This window comes from Trifolium pratense, linkage group LG6 (genome assembly GCF_020283565.1).
Source record: "Trifolium pratense cultivar HEN17-A07 linkage group LG6, ARS_RC_1.1, whole genome shotgun sequence".
In the NCBI taxonomy this organism is placed as follows: Eukaryota; Viridiplantae; Streptophyta; class Magnoliopsida; order Fabales; family Fabaceae; genus Trifolium; species Trifolium pratense.
The window spans coordinates 38,013,167-38,035,392 of record NC_060064.1 but is presented as its reverse complement, the minus strand read 5'-3'; the positions used below and the strand labels follow the sequence as shown (position 1 = coordinate 38,035,392).

Genomic DNA, 22,226 nt, shown 5'->3' with positions numbered 1-22,226 from the left:
CAGATGGAAATCAACGGCCTGTAACCATGGTCCTGCGGTACGCGCGCGACACTGGATCCGCGTCCATTGATGTTAATTTGGTTAATTAATTAAAAAGAATGGGTATTTTGGTCCAACTGAAAAGGTGCACCTTGCTAACTTAGACCCAACTGGGTCTAAGTTAGCAGCCCCCATATATATATATATATATATGTGTGTGTGTGTGTGTGTGTGTGTGACCTTAGTATTTTGATACACGACCATTTAGAAAAAATTTTGTGAGAGAATAATTTGGAGACCATAAAGATTTAATATTTTTTTAATTGAATTTGAAGACCATAAAAATTATTATATCCAGCTGATGCTACTAACAATTAAAGGCAGTATTCCTAAAGTTTTGCATAAACTTTTACAGGATGTCAATCAATAATTAACAATTTTAAAAGAGCAAATAATCTCATAAAAATGGAATCAAGTATATATAGAATATAAATCATTATATTTTAATTTTCTAATGAAAGTTGGATATAATTCCAAATTACGCTTGACCATTGATTTAATTTGTTTCCATTTACGATACAATTACAATTATTACTATTTGATATTAAATTGATTAATATAGATTTTTGTTTATTTTGAATTTGTTCACTTTTTGATAAGTAGAATGCCATTAGAAGTTGCCACGTAGGATTAAATTTTTTGAGGAGTTTTGAGAGAATGCCACATAGAAATTGATAAATGAGAGGATGACATCTAGAAAATGAATCATGAAAGAGAAACTCCTAAACATATAAATAATAGATATGCTTAACTAGTGTCCGGGGACACTGTTTAGCATTTTCCTAATTTAATTATTAATAAAAATCAAAATACACTTTTATTTAAGGCCATTTAATTTTAATCAAACCATCACAAACCACTGATTACGTGATTGTACGCATTTAGGGACCACAAAGGATCCACTGTATGTATTCTACACGACACTACACCTGACTTGTTGTCTCCAAAAAAACTTACTAGATTTCAAAATAAAATGAAATACTATACTATTGCAAATGATTTTTTCCGGAGTCGAGGTTGGAATCCTGCACACTTAATTTATTTACTTGTAAGATGAAATTTCTAGTCAATAGGTGACAAAAAAAAAAAAAATACTTGTGAGCTAAGCTCAATTGTTAAAATATTAAATTATATATATAGAGATTGAGTTTTGAATGTAACGTCTCTGTGAGTTTAATTCAATTGATAAAGACATTACATAAACGAAATTTTAATACATGAATATATTTAGAGTTGGACAAAAAATCGAGACCCGTCTCAACCAAAAAAATAATTGAAAAAAAACCTAGAGATTTGGATGGTTTAAAATGGGTAACGGGTGAATGGGTTGAAAAATTTGGTTTAGATTGAGTTGGTATGAGCGAGTTCGGCGAGAGGGAACTGGACTACTGGTGCTCAAAATCCGCCCGCATGAGTAAAATAAAACGTCACGTTTTGCACTAGGGAGACTGAAATAATCATGGAAGCTCTCGCTCGCTCTCAATCACAAAAATAAACGTTAAACACACGACTACGTCACCACAAATATAACAATTCCTATAGACATTTGGTATAATACACTCACATATTTTTTGGAAGTGTGTAATAGCAAATGATAACTAAAAAGTGGTTAAAATACACCACAAGGTGCATGTTGCGAGTGAGTGTGTATTAACATTCGCGTATGTTAACCCACTTGGGTTGGTCTGGTGGTATTAGCTTGAGACTTGAGAGTGTGCTCCTCCTTAAGATCTCAAGTTCGATTATCTCTGGTGCCAATTTGGGTGGACTAATTTAGCTTCTTCAAAAAAAAAAACATTTGTGTATGTTGTGTAGTTCACTTTTTTCTTGAAGATTGACTTGGTGTTAAGTGTACCCGTTGTGTGGCCTATGCAAAGTGAACAAACAAGGGATTAAGCTGCGTGTTCACATATTCATTTTCTTGCTGGGCACAAGATAAAAAAGAATGTATTGTATGGATGTCCGACCATTGAGAAGGAAGGACGCTTTGGTATTTATAGTTAAGATAGTCTAAGATTATAAGAGCTATTGATAGTAGGACTAAAGTAAGGTCTAAAAGACAAGGACAAGAAAAAGTGAGTGTGCAAAAGTACTCATTATTTAGTAAAGTACAGGAAAAGAATGATCGTTAGCCATCCCATGTAAATAGACGGGGCTTAGACCTCTCAGTTGCGAGAAGCACTTAAAATGGATAAAAAGGCGAAAAATAGTTAAGGAAAAAGTGCCAGATTGAGAATCTCATGCTTTACGCTACCCGGTAAGGAAACTTGACTAGACTGACATTTTCAAAAGTCACCCTAATTGGTTCGGGTGCACCAATAGCAAAGCACTTAACAGTTGCTGTTAAGAGAAGTCCCACATCGGTTGTGAGATAGTCTGGACAAGTGTTTATAAGTAAGAGGCAATCCTCACCTTACAAGCCGGTTTTGTGAGGATGAGTTAGACCCAAAACTAATATGGTATCAGAGCCTCTCCGAGATCCGTTGGGTCACCCGTTATCGGGCCACCCACCGTTTATATCCACGCACCAAGCCCAATAGTGCTGAGCGTGAGGGGGTGTGTTAAGAGAAGTCCCACATCGGTTGTGAGATGGCCTAGACAAGTGTTTATAAGTAAGAGGCAATCCTCACCTTACAAGCCGGTTTTGTGAGGATGAGTTAGACCCAAAACTAATAGTTGCTTATTAGAATTAGAAAGAACAATTTAAAAAAGGTGTGTGTAACACGCCTTTTAGGTGAAATTCTAGAGTTGAGAAACTTTTTGGTACAAAAGAAACTCATTCTAAATACCTTGAATAATAACATGATATTGTTATTGTTATTTATTCCACCGTGGTCTTCTCAATTGATTTTAATTCACAACAAATTTTATATGAATGATGTTACAAATAAGTTTCAAGATTTTGTTAGAATATTTTCCAATATTATGTGGGCTGCAATCAATTGTAAGTTTTGGTTTTAATAAAAACGGGTTGATGTTGTTGTGATCCATTTGATGATGCTTAAGCCCGATAATTGTGATCAGTAATAATGGGCTTGAACACTAATTCTGATTTGTGTAGAAACAAAGTGTAGGCCCAACTCTAGAGTCCATGATGGGTGGTACTAGGGTTGTGATCTTATATAAGATTGGCTAGGTCCCCTTTGCCATCACGTACAAACACAGTAAGCTCATTTGTTGTCTTCCCCATCAAAGATCTCAAAGACTGGAGCATGTGATAGGCAGAGGAAGACCTTGTCTAGTATATCGATGTTTTCGATATTGGTGCGCTTCCGGTAACAATGGTTTGTGATTATGATTATTCAAATGACGCCGTAAAGGACTTCATTATACTCTCAAATCATTAAAGTTCATTGACTCTAATTGCAAGGATGGATGTCGCACTTTTGGAGGTTAGTTGTGCAAGTATTTATTCTCTTGTGACTTATTATATATAATTGCATATAAGGAGAAATTTGTTTTCAATATCGTCTACTCCTTTTGAAATAATAAATGTGCAATTATATACTAAAGTTTTGTTATTTTTCCAGAATATTCTAAATTAGAAACTCTCAATATAATCATTAATTAATTTGTTACATACTCCATTATTTTAAATTTTACTATATTGAGTGGGAGTATTTCAAGTTTAATATTTTGAGAGTTCTATTCTGGAAAAATATAAATTTAGTGTGACATTGTTTGACATGTCCATTGTGTGATAGAGAAAATAGTTGAATATTTGTTTAAATATTTTAACACTTTTGGATTGTAATTCAACTATAATTCTCTATCAAGTGGGAGAGTATTACATGTCAACTATTTATAAATGTTTATAGAGACTTATATTGAGGAGTCCTATGTTATTTATAAAAGTTCGGGACTGTTTGCTTTATATCCTCAATAATATTCAAATAAAGTCTCATATTATTCCGCTGCATAAATTATTTATTTATTATATTGAGTTGACTGTTTTACAATAATGATCTCTTATGAGTTGACTGTTTCATAGTAATGATCTCTCTCCCCAACTAAAGACATATAGTTATATGTGAAAACTTTTAATTATTGATTCCTATGCAAGAGATTTCATGTGTTGGTATAGGCCGTTACCACCAAAGTGGGATCGCTTATATTGATTGATGAGATTTTCTTTGTAGTTTGAGGAATGGTTTTAATTATAACATGTAATTTTCTGCCCAAAGGTGATTATTATATGTTACGATTAAAAATTAATTTGAGATGAAGTTATTGGAGGATGTATTGATCGGAGGAATTTGCCTGCCTAAAGGTGACAACTTTCAAAGTTCAATGTATACTCATTGATTAACTCATCTGAGGTTTTGACTAAGGTTTTGACCCTAGTGAGTGCATTCTGCCCAAAGGTGATTGTACTATTATATTGGCCTCTTATGATAATACTAATCCAATTTGGTTTTGATTCAAATGAATTTCTCCAGTTATGCTTCCATTGAAATGTTGAACATCATAGATCACTTGATTAGTGGGAGATAACTTATATTCTCTTGATATGCTTGATTAGTGGGAGTTTGAATTTTATATTAACTCCTTTTATAAATTTGAAATTATTTGAAATTTGAAATATAAAAATATTTGAGCTCAGTGTTGTTGGGATCACTATGCCGGTGATCAACACTATTTTGGAGCTGAGGCATTATATATGAAATTCTGGTATCACTAGAATGATGTTGCCTAAGATGTCCCAACAACTACTTTGTGAACAATGTTGTTTTCTATTGTTGGCACATCTTATATAACATATAAAAACTGACAGAAAAATAAATAAATGACACAAGTAATTGTTAACCCAGTTCAGCCAACTGCCTACTCTGGGGGATACCAATCCAGGAAGGAAATCCACTAATAGCTCTAGTTACTAAGACCTCCAGCAAACCCTAGGATTTACGCCTTACACTAAGACCTCCAGCAAACCCCTGGTTTACGCCTTATAACCTCGATACTACTCATGCAACTTCTGCCTAGGAACTCCTAGACATGAGATCCCATCTCACTTCCACTCACACAACACAACCTGTGTTGATTATACAATGTTGGGAATGATGTGGCGACAACTTGCCAAGACAACACTTCACTTTTGCTTAAAAGCTTCAAGTGAATCACACACGGTAAACTCCGTACTTCAAAGCTTAGGAGTCACCTTAAAATAATAAACTTACTTCTTAACTCGTGTTATAGAATCCACAAGCAAGAATTACAATCAAACAATAAAAGACTCAACAAAGACTCAATATGTGAACTAATACTTAGTCTTGAACTTGGTCTTCGTATATATAGTGTAATAGCACGCTCCTCTTACTTCACAAATGCTCAGACGCTCCTTGAGAATCATAAAGTGTGATCTGATACTTTTTCAATCTTCATTAAGGATATATCAAGACTTTCCAAAAGTGTTTAAAGGACTTTATATGATAGGATAAGTCATCCAGCTATTTCATTAAGTTTGTCTTATCCTTAAAGCTCCTGATCAGATCAAATCTCCATTGAGCGTGCTCTTTAAGTGGATTTCCATATATAGCAGATGCTCTCATAAATGCGCGAGATTTCCTTGAATAAATATGATGTTGTAACATGTTTTCCAACATCTTGTTAGTATATTTGTTTTAGCAAAATTAAGCCAATTCAAATATCCAACAATCTCCCCCTTTGGCAATTTTTGGCTAAAACAATTTCAGGCCATTACCTTTGAGAGATATAAAAAGCGCAATCCTTCAAATCACCATGGTCACACAAAAGAAGGAATGTTAGAGCATCAAATTTCACATAGGTGAAAAAATATGCATCAGAGGCAGCAGTAGCGGAGTTATCATCAAATTGCCTCGAGCAAAATAAAACGTGGTATCAGAGCAAAACATATATCATATGTCATATGTCATTAAAGATGTTGTGACATATGGGAGCACATCTTCTAGCACATGTTCGTCCAATCAGGGCAGCATCCATTCAGTAGCAAACTCCCCCTGACTTCATCAGCTTGTGCATCATCTCAGGGTAAAAATTTTACTCCCCCTGAATACTTGCTTACTTGCTTACTGCTACTTAAAAACATGTCATAACAAAAGACACAACAACATGTAGCAGAAACAAACAAAACAAAGTACTACTCCCCCTTTTTAGCCACAAAATGTGCCAAAACAGGAAAGTTAAGTATCCAAAGTGCAGAATTTAAAGTACAGACCATGCACTCAGAAGGTGCTAAAATCCAGGGCACAAATACACCCACAAACCAAAAACAAAGTACAGTAAAATATTAAACAGATTACAGAATCATTCATCATCACTACTGTCAGAGGCTTCATCCTCATCTGTAGCAGTAGCATAACCTTCATCATCATCTGCATTGTTTTGATCACCTGTAGCAGCCACATTTGCACTAGCTTTGACAGGTATTTCATCAGCTTCCAATCCTTCAATCATCTTCAAGAACACATTCTTCCTTTCCTCAAGCTCAGCCTGCTGTTTATCTATTTCCTGACATTGAATCTTTAAACCAGCAATAATCTCCTTTTTGGTCATAACACCAGCTCCAGCAGCAGATGTCCCAACATGATCAGTAACATTGTGATTACCAAAGAGCTTATGATGAAACGTAAAACCAGATTCCCTTTTCTTGGGAGTGTCAGTCACAACCTTAATGTCTGGATATTGGGCCAAGATAATTCCACATAGCAAAGATGGAAATGCTATTGGCATCTTCACAGCAGTTGATCTAATATGCTTAATGGTTTGATCAAAAATAAAGGTTCCATAGTCATAGTCAAACTTGGTTCCTACAGCATATATAAATCTACCCAGGTTTGTAGCAACATTGGTTGCATGCTTGGTTGGCACCCAATTTGTTGACCCTATCCTATTGAGGATGGCATATTTGACATTCAATTTACTAGTGGGTATCAGCTTCTTTGTGGGCCAGACCTTAACCTTACCAGCAGTTATTTCAGCACTCACAACATCATTAGCAACTTCTAATTCAGCCTTAGGTTCTACAGACCTACCTAAGTATTCATTGATGACAACAGGAGAAAAATTGATACATTTACCTCTGACAAAAACTTTGTGGTAGTCCTTGCTCCGTGGATTATCACATTCTTCAGGGATGTTCACCAGAAATTCTTTCACGAGCAGCTCATAACAGGGACTGTAGTCACAGACTGTCTTCATCAGACCAGCTTCCTTGATGTAGTCAAAGATGTCTTGACATTTGAGAGCATCTTTGTTCAGTTCCCTTTCAACAGCTAATCTCCTTTGGTAAATATAGTCCCATCTCAGTGCAAAGGCAGCACGATGGAAGGAGATGTTATCACAGGGGGCTTCTTCAACACCTTGAGGAGCCTTCTTCACAGTAGCCTTCTTAGGGTTGGGAGATGAGATGTTAGCAACATCTTCAGCAGCATCATAATCTGAGTCACTGGATGACTCCTTCTTTCTCTTCAGTGTCTCCTTCTTCTTGCCAGGAGGTGATAGAATTTTACTCCAACCTTTTACAGGTCCAACACCTTTTGTTTTCACTCTTGGTGCAGGAGTCTTGCTTGCAGTGGCCACAGCCTTCCCTGTACAGCTTCTCAACCTTTTTGTTATACCACCAGTTGGTTTAACAGCAGTCTTGGTGGTGACATAATCATCAACATCTACTACATCTTTCTCTGTTTCCTTCTCAGCTTCTGCAGGCTTGTCAGTTTCAATCTCTGGTTCTTCTGTGGGAATGGACCGGTTGCTCTCTTCAGATTGAGTGTCCCCTTCATTATCAGAAGTACCCTCATCAGCAGTTCCTGTTTCTTCATCTGTGGACTCAGATGTTGTGTCAGTTGTCTCAACATCTTTTTCAGCAGCAGTTTCCTTCACAGGTTCTTCCTCAGCAGTTGTAGTTTCAACTTCTTCATTCTCATTCAAGGATGTTTCAACATCCTTCATAACAACTTCTTCAGTAACAGCAGGGGTTGATTTTTCAGCCACCATCTCAGCAATTGTTGGTGATTTCTCAGCAATATTAGGCTCAACCTCTGTAGGAGTGTCTTCCATCTCAGTATCAACAGGCACATTATTCAGATCTCTCTTCTCAGCATCAGATCCCAAATTATCTTGATTAGGATTACCAGCAATTGAAATAAGTGTCTCAACAACTTCAGACACAGGTTTAGGGTTCTGAGACGCTACTTCAGTTGTTTTCTCGGATATGTTAACATTCGATTCAAAAACCAAATCAGACATAGACAGAGCAAACTTAGATTTATAATCCCTTCTATTCCTTTTAGAAGTTCCTTTCTCAGATTTATTATCAGATGGAGAGATAGCATCACTTACTTTTGAAGTTTTCTTCTTTTCAACAGATTTTCCCTTTCCTTTCCTCTCAGCGACATTTGTTTGAGCTTTGGATTTGGAAGAACGAACAGTTGTAACAGGTACAACATCCTTGATGATTAGTGCCTTTGATCGAGTAGAACGACCGGACTTTGTAGTTTGGGAAGATTCAGACATGTTTGGATGATGATTTTTGAGGTTTAGGAAGTTGAATGGATGAAAGTTGAAGTTGGAAGTGGAAGAATAGGGTTCACGATAGAAAATTAGGATTTGAGTGAAGGTGTATTGATTGCGTGTACAGACATATTTAAGGGAAGTTTGTAATGATTTCCCTAAATTAGCGTGCATTGAATGATGGGAGAGAAAACGGTTTCCTTTTGCACGCCTCAACTGTTGTAACTGCTATGCTTCTTCATGCAGGCAAATTCCCAATTTGCCCCTTAAAAATTCAAACTGATTAGCATCAAGCGCTTTTGTAAAAATGTCAGCTAGCTGTTCACTTGTACCAATGTGCTTGAGTTCCACACAATATTCTTCAACAAGGTCTCTGATAAAATGATGCCTGATGTCTATGTGTTTGGTTCTTGAGTGTTGAATTGGATTCTTTGATATATTGATTGCACTCAAGTTGTCGCAATATAATGTCATGACATCTTGGTCAACATTATATTCTTTCAGCATCTGTTTCATCCACATCAACTGTGAACAACTGCTACCTGCAGCTATGTATTCAGCCTCTGCAGTGGATAGAGACACACAATTCTGCTTCTTGCTGAACCATGAGATTAAGTTGTCACCCAAAAAGAAACATCCTCCTGAGGTACTCTTTCTATCATCAGCACTTCCAGCCCAATCTGCATCACAATACCCTACCAAAGTTGAATTCTTTGTCTGGGAGTACAGAATCCCATAATCACTGGTGCCCTTTATATACTTCAGAATCCTTTTGACTTGTACAAGATGGTTCTTCTGTATTCTAATTGAAGGAGCTTTACTAACAGGACCAGGTGTAGGAATTGTTGATTCATCATCTGACTCTGATTCTTTCTCTGCTACTTCTTCTTCGGATGTTGGCAAAGTTGTTGCAACATCATCTTCAGTGTCAGATGTTTTAGCAGATGTCATATCATCTATCACAACGTTGATAGACTCTACTATTACTTTGGTTCTCTGGTTGTAAACTCTATAAGCCCTGCTGTTTGTTGAATACCCAAGAAATAATCCTTCTTCACTTTTAGGATCCATTTTTCTTCTGTGCTCTCTATCAGCTAGGATGTAACACTTACTTCCAAACACATGAAAGTGTTTGACAGTTGGTTTTCTGCCTTTCCACAGTTCATATAGTGTTGTAGAGGTTCCAGTTCTGAGTGTGACACTGTTGTGAATATAACAGGCAGTATGCATAGCCTCAGCCCAGAAATGATATGGAAGATGTTTTGCATGCAACATTACTCTGGCTGACTCTTGTATTGTCCTGTTCTTCCTTTCAACAACACCATTTTGTTGTGGTGTGATTGGAGCTGAGAATTCATGCTTGATTCCTTCAGAGATGCAGAATTCAAGGAAGCTTGCATTCTCAAACTCTTTACCATGATCACTTCGTATTCTAACAATAGCAGAGTTCTTTTCTCTTTGGAGTTGAAGACAAAGTTCTTTGAATGCATCAAAACTTTCAGACTTGTCTTTCAGAAATTCAATCCATGTGAACCTTGAAAAGTCATCTACCATTACGAACGCGTACCTTTTTCCTCCAAGACTCTCCACTTGCATTGGTCCCATCAGGTCTATGTGCAACAGTTCTAGTACCCTTGTTGTGGTAAGATGTTGCAACTTTGGATGTGACATCTTTGTCTGTTTCCCTATCTGACATTCTCCACATATACTCCCTTCCTCTATTTTGAGCTTTGGAAGTCCTCTGATTGCCTCTTTAGCTATTGCCTTTTTCATGCCTTTGAGGTGCAGATGGCCAAGTTTTTGATGCCACAATTTTACCTCATCTTCTTTGCTAATAAGACATGTGGATACATCTTCTTCTTTAGGAATCCAGAGATAACAGTTGTCTCTAGACCTTACTCCTTTCATCAACAGTTCTCCTTGCTCATTTGTAACTAGGCATTCAGCTTTTGTGAAGTTGACTTTCATGCCTTCATCACAAAGTTGACTTATGCTGATAAGATTTGCTTTAAGCCCTTTTACAAGCAGCACATTATCTAGCTTTGGTAAGCCATGGTTTTCAAGTTTACCAACTCCCTTGATCTCTCCTTTGGCCCCATCTCCAAAGGTCACAAAGCTGGAAGCATATGACTTCAAATCTTCAAGATAGTGTTCAACACCTGTCATGTGTCTAGAACAACCACTATCAAAGTACCAAGTTTCTCTTGAAGAAGCTCTCAAGGATGTATGAGCTATTAGACCCGTGATCTTCTTCTTTTCTCTCCATTCCATTCTGGTTGTAACATTAGGAAAAGCAGGTGTATAGCTTTCTTGATGAACTCTCCTTGGATATCCGTGCAGCCTATAGCAGAAGGGCCTAATGTGTCCTTTCCTACCACAATGATGGCATGTCCAGTTATAGAACCTGGGCATAGGATGTCCCATCAGATGTCGCGACAATCCTCCTAACACAAACATACTGCTGATTGGAGTATGTACAGTAGCATTGTTGAACTTCATCTGCTGCTTTACTCTTTCATGTTCAAAACCAATGGGCTTAGGTTTCCCATAGTTTTGTCTCTGTAACATTTCCTCAAAGGCATCAGTACCTTTGGTCATCATTTTAGCCACTTTTGTGATTTGATCCAAGTCAGCATTTAACTTGGTCACTTCTTCACCTTGTTCAGCAACTTTACACAGGAGGTTAGACTTCTCCATTTCCAACTGTCGAATTTGACTACTCTGATCTTCAACCTTAATGTTGAGATTATTAATGTTCATGAGTAAGTCATTTCTTTCAGCTTGTAGTTTGCCATTGATCTTCTTTTGTTTCTCCAATGCTTTACAAACTTCTATACTTCTATTATGAAGATCTTTGTAAGTTGCAGCTAGTTCCTCATAAGTTACCTCCTCATCACATGATTCTGAGTCAGATACACATACCCCTGTTAGAGCATTAACAAATTTGGCAGATTCTTCCTCCTCTGAATCTGTATCAGACCATGAAGCCACAAGACTCTTCTTTTGCCTTTTTAGAAAGGTTGGACATTCAGGTCTGATATGGCCAAAACCTTCACATTCATGGCACCTAACTCCTCTTTCATCTTCATTTGTCTTCTTCTTAAAGCTGGATTGTTTGTTGTTGTTGAATCGACCATTTGGCTTGGCCCTTTGATCTACTTTCTTCATCAACTTGTTGAATTGTCTCCCAAGCATAGCCATGGACTCAGCTAAGCTTTCTTCACTTTCAGATTCAACTTGTAAGTCATCAGCAGTGCTTTTTGAGGCAAAGGCTAGATTCTTATCTTTCTTTTCATTCCTCCTGTTCAAGCCAATTTCATAGGTCTGAAGTGATCCTATGAGTTCATCTAAGTTCAGGCTGGAGAGATCGTGAGCCTCCTCAATGGCTGTTACCTTCATATCAAATCTTTTAGGCAGAGATCTGAGTATTTTTCCAACTAACTCCTCATCTGAGATAGGTTTTCCAAGCGCATCAAATGAGTTTGCAAAATCAAGCACATTCATTTGAAAGTCATGAATGGTTTCTTCCTCCTTCATTCTGAGATTCTCAAAGTTGGTTTTGAGCATCTGGAGCTTAGACAGCTTAACTTTTGATGTTCCTTCATGAGCTTTTCTCAGAATTTCCCAGGCATGCTTAGCAGTAACACATCTCTTTACAAGCCTAAACATATTAGCATCCACACCATTGAAGATTGCATACAAGGCTTTGGAGTTGCCAAGTGCTAGATCATCCTCATCTTTTGTCCATTCATCATGTGGCTTCTTGACATTAGTTTTATTGCCATCTTTGTCAAGAACCATTGGTGGTTCCCATCCACGTAACACAGCCTTCCATGTCCTGCTGTCAATTGATTTTATGAAAGCCTCCATTTTAGATTTCCAATAATCATAGTTCTCAGGACCTGTCAGTAAGGGGGGTTTAGACACTGACCCTCCTTCTTTATCCATTGTACCAGAAAGTACTCTCCCTGGAGCTCACCCAAAATAACAGAACAGGGTGCCCGCTCTGATGCCAATTGAAATTCTGGTATCACTAGAATGATGTTGCCTAAGATGTCCCAACAACTACTTTGTGAACAATGTTGTTTTCTATTGTTGGCACATCTTATATAACATATAAAAACTGACAGAAAAATAAATAAATGACACAAGTAATTGTTAACCCAGTTCAGCCAACTGCCTACTCTGGGGGATACCAATCCAGGAAGGAAATCCACTAATAGCTCTAGTTACTAAGACCTCCAGCAAACCCTAGGATTTACGCCTTACACTAAGACCTCCAGCAAACCCCTGGTTTACGCCTTATAACCTCGATACTACTCATGCAACTTCTGCCTAGGAACTCCTAGACATGAGATCCCATCTCACTTCCACTCACACAACACAACCTGTGTTGATTATACAATGTTGGGAATGATGTGGCGACAACTTGCCAAGACAACACTTCACTTTTGCTTAAAAGCTTCAAGTGAATCACACACGGTAAACTCCGTACTTCAAAGCTTAGGAGTCACCTTAAAATAATAAACTTACTTCTTAACTCGTGTTATAGAATCCACAAGCAAGAATTACAATCAAACAATAAAAGACTCAACAAAGACTCAATATGTGAACTAATACTCAGTCTTGAACTTGGTCTTCGTATATATAGTGTAATAGCACGCTCCTCTTACTTCACAAATGCTCAGACGCTCCTTGAGAATCATAAAGTGTGATCTGATACTTTTTCAATCTTCATTAAGGATATATCAAGACTTTCCAAAAGTGTTTAAAGGACTTTATATGATAGGATAAGTCATCCAGCTATTTCATTAAGTTTGTCTTATCCTTAAAGCTCCTGATCAGATCAAATCTCCATTGAGCGTGCTCTTTAAGTGGATTTCCATATATAGCAGATGCTCTCATAAATGCGCGAGATTTCCTTGAATAAATATGATGTTGTAACATGTTTTCCAACATCTTGTTAGTATATTTGTTTTAGCAAAATTAAGCCAATTCAAATATCCAACAATATAAATAAATATTATAGCTCAGTGTTGTTGGGATCACTATGCCGGTGATCAACACTATTTTGGAGCTGAGGCATTATGTGAAAACATAAATAAATAAGCTCAGTGTTGTCGGGATCACTTAGCCGGTGATCAACACTATTTTGGAGCTGAGGCATTATGGTATCTTAAGAACCGTGTAATTTCTCTGGCTTTGAGGCATTTGAGAGAAATTATGTCTAAAATATTGGAGCTCGATGTTGATTAGATCATTATACCGCGGTAGTCAACATTTTTTTGAAGCTTGGACTTGTGGTATCTTATGGACCATATAATTTCTCTGGCTTTAATGCATTTGAGAGAAATTGAGGACTGACGAAGAAAATGATAGTATGGTTGAGATCACAAACATATCATTTTCTCGCTACACTCTACACGAATGACTAATCGACGGAGTTTGGTGGTATTTGTAACTATGGAAGGTATTGTATCAATAACGATATAATTGCCGCCATGATTCGATATCATTTAACTTTTGTTGGATGGAGTCTTAATTAGATGTTGCATCTTGGGATCATTGTGGCCACATTAAAATATGTTATCAACCCGAGAGTCGTTTTCAAAATGTTTTCTCAAATTAAAAATATACAATTGATTTTGCCCAAGTGGGAGAATGTTAGAATATTTTCCAATATTATGTGGGCTGCAATCAATTGTAAGTTTTGGTTTTAATAAAAACGGGTTGATGTTGTTGTGATCCATTTGATGATGCTTAAGCCCGATAATTGTGATCAGTAATAATGGGCTTGAACACTAATTCTGATTTGTGTAGAAACAAAGTGTAGGCCCAACTCTAGAGTCCATGATGGGTGGTACTAGGGTTGTGATCTTATATAAGATTGGCTAGGTCCCCTTTGCCATCACGTACAAACACAGTAAGCTCATTTGTTGTCTTCCCCATCAAAGATCTCAAAGACTGGAGCATGTGATAGGCAGAGGAAGACCTTGTCTAGTATATCGATGTTTTCGATATTGGTGCGCTTCCGGTAACAATGGTTTGTGATTATGATTATTCAAGTAAGTGTGTTCTAATTTCATATAATATATCGATCTCTAAATTGTTAATTATTACAGATTTATGCTAGATTCCTTCAAAAAAAATTTATGCTAGATAATTTCAAATTGTCATTAGAAAATGACCTAAGTTTTTCAATAGTATAAACAAAATTCCAAAAACATCTTTGCATGTGTTTTATTGCTCAAATCTTTTGAGTCTATTGCTCTCTCTAACTCTCTTGAAAGACTCTTTACCAGACTCAAAGTAAAGTCTTTTACTTTAACCTAAGAAAAATAATTATTTTGGTGCCTTAAAATTTAGGACTCTGTGCGGTCGCTTTTCCTACACATCCTCAATACGTTCATTTACATGATTCTACCCGTCTCAAACACTTAATTAATTAATTCCCGCATTTGTACACAAAATAATTTTTTTTATTAAGTAATCTAGTGACTAAAAATTATACTTTAAAATAGAAAAATGGAATGTTTGAAATTTGAATTTCGATCTCTATATATATAATGCAATGTTCCAATCAACTGAGCTAAACTCATGGAGATCAAAATAATCTATTTAGTACACGTATAAAAGCTTTCTTTGCGCTTAATGTAGCTTTTATTAGTGGGATATACCCTGCATAGGATTTTGATGTGTCAGCCTCATGTGCTTACAAACATATATTAAACCAAACTATAAAGAATAGAAGATTTGAGATACTAGTACACTTTTGTGTATATTGAATGCTTTCGCTTTCATTCAACTAATTTATTGTATATGGATGTCACGTGATTATCAGCTACATAAAAAATTAAAATCATAAAGCTTACAAATGTTAAAAGATTAGAGATTAGGATGTCCTAGTTGGATCATTGCAATTTAGCTCCAAAGCCCATCTTAAGAATTTTACTTTTGACAATGACAACATTTGTCAACATAGAATATTAACATGATTTTTTTTTTTTTTTATCAATTATATTAACCGGATATTCAGAGAGTTGACAACATATCTCTTCTCTAAAAATATAACTCGACTATAATGAGTTGACTCTAATAATTTTTTTTCAAATATCTCATTACTAACTCGATGAATAGTTTTATAGCCAATTTAAAAGATCTAAGTTTCTTTTTGGTCAAGTAGTTTATCTCAAATATCTCATTACTAACTCGATGAATAGTGAGAATATCAAAGTTCGAACCCCAATCTCTGTATTTTATATCCATTGTCTCTATCAATTAAGATATACTTACGGGATAACAGATCTAAGTTATGTTAGAAAAAAATTATAACAAAAATAAAATATCAACTATAAGTGGGTGGAGAATATATTCTAAAGAGTGCACTTTGCTTCACTAACCATTCGATCAAATCTCTCTACTTTTCACGCGTAAATTGACGTGTACCATTCATTGATAAATTTTTAGAATTGCTTTAAAACCAAAAACAAGTTCAATATTAAGCAATCACATACATAGTAGTAATATTATTCCAAGATGGGTTTCAAAGCTTTCTTTGTGTATTCTTTTGTATTTATTTTAAGCTATGGTTTTTCAATGTCTCAAATGGTTCCTGCTGTTTATGTATTTTGGAGATTCACTTGTAGATGTTGGAAACAACAATTACTTGACTCTTTCTATTGCTAAGGCTAATCATCGTCATTATGGTATTGATTTTCTTGATCATAAACCAACTGGGAGATTTAGCAACGGCAAAAATGCTGCAGATTTTATTGGTATGTGATTCAATATTCAATTATCTTATTTGGCTCTTCAAATATATTGTTAGATACTACTAATGATATCTTTGATGATAAATATTTTGTTATTATGGAAATTCCAAAATCATCAAATCTTATTTTCTAATTTCTATGGTCTCATTATTTCCTCTTTATTTTCCAAATGGGAGAATATGTTATGCCTAATTTTGAAAACATAACAAATTATAATTAACTTGCTAATTAATCAACTCATTTTAATGAACATTTTTTTTTGTTTTCACCATCAGTATCCGGTCCACTGGGCCTCCTAATCTGGTTTGGTGGTCAGTTTTGGCATCAAGCCCCTTTCGATCGCAGTTGTGGGAGATCGAACCGTGGTTCCCCTACTAAGTCCAGCGTCAATTACCACTGAACCAACTAACAATCAGTTACTTTAATAACACTAATTAGAACTATGTATGTTAGTAATCTCCAATTAGTAGTCTGTTGGATAGATATTTTTGGTGGCCAAAGTATATTTCTTTTCAATTCTAAGCTTTTTCTTCCAAGAAACTCATGTGATTGAGTTGATTTGGTGAACTAACAACGAAAAAAAAAAAATACTATTATATGGTTATGGCCAAAAACAAAACAAGAATGGTAGAAAATATTACTTCTCCAACATTATTTTTATGTACAATAGTGATCGTGATATTTTGACATACATATTAATTCATCCTAAAATCGAGACCTTACAAGTATATAAATTTTAGTGGTGAATTATTTTTTACTTCCCTATAATTAATGTGGAAATTAGTACATACATGATACATATACATCCAATTCAAATGTTAATATCATTATTGTCTTTTGGCTTTTATGTTGATGCACACACTAGTAAAATATTATACACGTGTGGTGACAAGAATAGAGTTTCCATAGAGTTTCCAAGTCATTTATTTTTGTTTGTCTTAAATGAAATGTATGATTGCAGGTGAGAAATTGGGTTTGGCAACTTCACCACCTTACCTCTTTTTAACATCAAAGGCCAACAAAAATGAGAAAAATGTATCCTTCATCAATGGTGTTAGCTTTGCCTCCGCAGGTGCTGGGATATTTGATGGTACAGATGAACGTTATGTAAGTCACAAAGTTCATTTCCTTTTTTAATTTCCCAAAATGGTAAAATAATAAACCCATGTGAAGGATAATTGTTAGAAAAATAATAGTTGTAAAATTAATTTTTATTGAGTAAAATTGAAAAAAAAAGTCAAATAATTCATACTGTATTCTCTATGTATAGCAATTATAAAGAGTAGAATTCTTCTTCAAAATAAAAATAAAAATTAAGAGTAGAATTGGAAACTTAAAAAAGGGACATTACAAATTCAAAAGAAAATTAAGAATTCTATAAACCCAAAAAAATTAAATGATGATTAATACCAAAAATAATAATTTAAATGATGTTTTGGATAATCTTATTCATTTCTGAGGGATGTGGGCCTGTAATAGTGATAGCGACCCATTGTGTTAAGATTTTGAAGTTGTTGATAAAAAAGAGAAGATTTACGATAAGAGCTTAGAAAGCTTGAGAGAGAATAGAAATTGTAAGATTTCATTTTGATAAAAGATAATGAGTTTGGTACAATAGTAGCTCTTATATAGAGCTATTTGGAGATTAACCAACTATTAATCAACTCTAACAAACTAATCACCTAATGGTAAATGTAACTAACTAAAGGGAGCTTTGGCTAACAATCAATATTCTTAACAGTCTCCCTCAAACTCAACATCGGGAAATTCACCAATTTGAGTTTGAATTACAAAACTAAAGACAAACAAAGCATTGAATATTGGCTTGTAATACAGTCATGTAAACCATAGACCCCAAGCAAGTAACATAAAATCTGCGCAACTAGCCTCATAACACCTTCCATATTCTGTAGCAAGTGACCTTCCAATTAGACTAAAACCTGTATCCATTTTTGAACCTCCAAAAGTGACATAAAATGCAGCAACAGACATCATGAAAATCAAAGAGAGGTAGGAACCAAATGAGTAGCCTCAGATGAAATCAGAAACGTATCAGCCCAATCTACCATATCATAGCTGTTATATTCAATCCTTGGTGGCACAAGTGAATCACAATATCCAGAACACATAACAATGGTGGGACTGTTTCAAAAACATCTATTCCATAACATTTTCTATGGTTGAAGGACAAGCTTGAACTGTACCAAGAACTCTTCTGTAGTGTAGCAGCAACAAATAATTTGAGAGCTTTAAATGGTTCACAAGAAAAATAAAGACCATCTAGTATGAAGTGATGCAAACTGAGACCAAAAAGCAATACATTCACAATGGAGACATTCTCAACACGAAGTCCACTCTTTCATAAACTTTTACATAGAACAATCACATAAGTCTTGAACCTATAAACCAGTCTTGCACAGAGAAGCACCAAACCACTAATATGATGTTGGAATAGGCACAAACACCCTGCAACTTGCAGCTCAGTAATTGACAATAGTGTGAAGTACCAATTAATTCTAGCAATGATATTATTCTAGCAAGGGTAGTAGTACCAGAAGCCACAAATAGCATACAGGATATTGTTGCAGTAGAACATAGTGGATAAAGGATCAACTATGAAATGGAAATCCACAAGAAACTGTGATTTTACTTCATTTGCAACAAAGTCTACACCAATTCATTGATTTTGAGCATTCATTTAAACTCACAATTGAGGCAGCAATAACAACTAACCATGATTCCAACAAAACACACAAGCATGCTTCCAAAGGTATGAATTTGCAAACCTCATCAACCATTACGATAAGAGCTTAGAAAGCTTGAGAGAGAATAGAAATTGTAAGATTTCATTTTGATAAAAGATAATGAGTTTGGTACAATAGTAGCTCTTATATAGAGCTATTTGGAGATTAACCAACTATTAATCAACTCTAACAAACTAATCACCTAATGGTAAATGTAACTAACTAAAGGGAGCTTTGGCTAACAATCAATATTCTTAACAGTCTCCCTCAAACTCAACATCGGGAAATTCACCAATTTGAGTTTGAATTACAAAACTAAAGACAAACAAAGCATTGAATATTGGCTTGTAATACAGTCATGTAAACCATAGACCCCAAGCAAGTAACATAAAATCTGCGCAACTAGCCTCATAACACCTTCCATATTCTGTAGCAAGTGACCTTCCAATTAGACTAAAACCTGTATCCATTTTTGAACCTCCAAAAGTGACATAAAATGCAGCAACAGACATCATGAAAATCAAAGAGAGGTAGGAACCAAATGAGTAGCCTCAGATGAAATCAGAAACGTATCAGCCCAATCTACCATATCATAGCTGTTATATTCAATCCTTGGTGGCACAAGTGAATCACAATATCCAGAACACATAACAATGGTGGGACTGTTTCAAAAACATCTATTCCATAACATTTTCTATGGTTGAAGGACAAGCTTGAACTGTACCAAGAACTCTTTTGTAGTGTAGCAGCAACAAATAATTTGAGAGCTTTAAATGGTTCACAAGAAAAATAAAGACCATCTAGTATGAAGTGATGCAAACTGAGACCAAAAAGCAATACATTCACAATGGAGACATTCTCAACACGAAGTCCACTCTTTCATAAACTTTTACATAGAACAATCACATAAGTCTTGAACCTATAAACCAGTCTTGCACAGAGAAGCACCAAACCACTAATATGATGTTGGAATAGGCACAAACACCCTGCAACTTGCAGCTCAGTAATTGACAATATATGAATATTTTAATGTCACGCATCTTGTTTTGTTTTTTGGTTTCTGGATTTCTCCTCCTACCTGCTCCATTTGATTTTATAAGTTAGTAGTCACATTCATTCATGCATCAAGTTGATGCTAGAATCATAATATTACAATTATACCATTCCCTATAGTTGAAGCAATTGAACAATTCCTTGATTTATATATCAAGCACATACAAAATCGACTAAGACACGGACACGTTAATATGGATAATAATTTGAGTAAATGATATAATTTAGTGTCAGACGTCAGTGTCTAATCAGTTTCGAACACATTTAGTTTGAGGAGTGTCCATACTTCATAGATTTATATCATATCTGTTGAGTTTTTTGTATTAATATTCGATGTGGGACTTAAATTTTTTTAACAGGGTTTTAGAAAAATTGATCCTGATAAATGGGAGTTTGCAAATGAAGGATTTTTGAGAGGTTATAAACATCTTTTATCAAACATTAAGAGAAGGAGACAAACTTCATCACAACCTAGTACTTCACAAACACATTCACAAGGTCATTGTGTTGAAGTTGGTCGTTTTGGATTAGATGAAGAAATCGATCATTTGAGACGTGACAAACAAGTGTTAATGATGGAACTTGTGAAGCTTAGACAGCAACAACAGAACACAAGATCATTACTTCAAGCAATGGAGGAAAGGTTGCGCGGAACCGAAATTAAGCAGCAACAAATGATGGCTTTTTTAGCTAGAGCTATGAAGAATCCAGCTTTTATTCAGCAATTACTTCAACATAAGGAAAAGAGAAAGGAGATTGAAGAAGCTATTACTAAGAAGAGGAGAAGGCCAATTGAGTATGGAGAATCAAGCAATGATGTTAAATATGGATTTGAAGTGTCTGAGTTGGAGGTTCTTGCTATGGAAATGCAGGGTCTTGGAAGAGGTAAGAGAGAATATGAGGAAGAGATTGATGTATTTGAGACTAATGAGAAATTGAATAAAGAACTTGATGAAGAGTTTTGGGAAGAACTTTTTAGTGAGAAATTTGAGAATGAATTAGATATTCTAACATCTCAAGGAGATGATGATGATGATGATGTTGATGGTGAAGATCGTGTTAATGTGTTGGCTAATCGTTTTGGTTACTTGGGTTCAAGTCCTAAATGAGTTACGCATGTTTGGATACACACTGGTTTTGCTGAAATCACGATGACACTGCAATTTTGTTAAAATTACAATGACACACGTGATTATGTTAAATTCACTGTCAATCCAAACATGTATTATACTGAATCAAGATTAACTTTCTGCATATGGTGAAGTGATCAAGATTCGAAATATTTCAGACTCAGAATCGGGGACTAAATAACAAATTTCTACTGGTGTGATCTTGGTTGGCAACTTGGTGTGACAGTAAAACACCAAGCAAAAATATATGTGGAAACCATTTAAATTTTGGAGTTTCTAACTTTATAATCTATGTCCTTTTATAGTCACAGGTTAAGTGTATGTTCGGTGTCACAGTGAATCATACAAAATCACAAAATCTTGATTTTGTCAAAATCACCATGATACCATACAAGCACTAAAATTTCAATTTCTCATGTTTGTCTCTTATTGATTAGGTAGGTTTTGCAGCAGTTGATTGGACAAGAACCTCTGATAGTTGATAGAGATGATTATTAACTCAAGGTTCAGTATTTTGTTAATTCAATGTCATTTCAATTATAAGAGGAAAAAAATGTAATAAATGCATCATATCAACAAAGATATGGTGTCTTTGTCTCTTATTGTTGTTTAATAATAATGTTACCTTAACAAATGTAGATTGGTTCAGAAGATGTAGAATGGTACGAAGTAGCTGATGATCAAGAATCATAACTGAATTTGCTTTTTGAGTGAAGATCCTGTTGGTGGTTAACCTTGTCGGTTTGATATTTTTCTTCCCTTTTAACACTTTACAATTGTTGTACACTTTGTCATATGTGGTCAAGAAGAAAAACAAAGAACAAAAAATATGTGTGTGTGTGTGTGACAGAACGGATTTCATGATGTTACATAACATATGTAATAGTAGTGTTTGGTTAGGTATCTTCATGTGTTCAAGATTCCTTTCTCATTTGGAAAATCAATAAAAAATTAATTATTTGGGGGACAAATAAATGTCTTGAGAATGAGTGGATTGA

At 35.3% G+C, this 22,226-nt stretch overlaps 1 protein-coding gene and 1 long non-coding RNA gene across 4 annotated transcripts; one reads left to right on the top strand and one right to left on the bottom strand.

Moving 5' to 3' along the window:
* Positions 1–15,909: 15,909 nt before the first annotated feature.
* Positions 15,910–22,199, top strand: LOC123889910 (heat stress transcription factor A-6b-like). 3 transcript variants are annotated; one of them, XM_045939425.1, is made up of 5 exons: positions 15,931–16,304; positions 17,263–17,408; positions 20,458–20,983; positions 21,670–21,732; positions 21,868–22,199. In XM_045939425.1, exons 1-4 carry the CDS (start codon positions 16,115–16,117, stop codon positions 21,708–21,710), a joined length of 903 nt encoding a protein of 300 aa, XP_045795381.1. In that variant the 5' UTR covers positions 15,931–16,114; the 3' UTR covers positions 21,711–21,732; positions 21,868–22,199. The 3 variants fall into 3 exon arrangements, with proteins under 3 accessions (XP_045795380.1, XP_045795381.1, XP_045795382.1); XM_045939426.1 differs by having other exon boundaries at positions 16,023–16,304; positions 21,666–21,732; XM_045939424.1 differs by having other exon boundaries at positions 15,910–16,304; positions 20,458–21,732.
* Positions 17,870–21,981, bottom strand: LOC123889911. The gene is made up of 2 exons (XR_006802670.1): positions 21,854–21,981; positions 17,870–20,123 (listed from the first exon to the last, which is right to left on the bottom strand). It is a non-coding gene; the product is annotated as an uncharacterized LOC123889911 (long non-coding RNA).
* Positions 22,200–22,226: the final 27 nt, after the last annotated feature.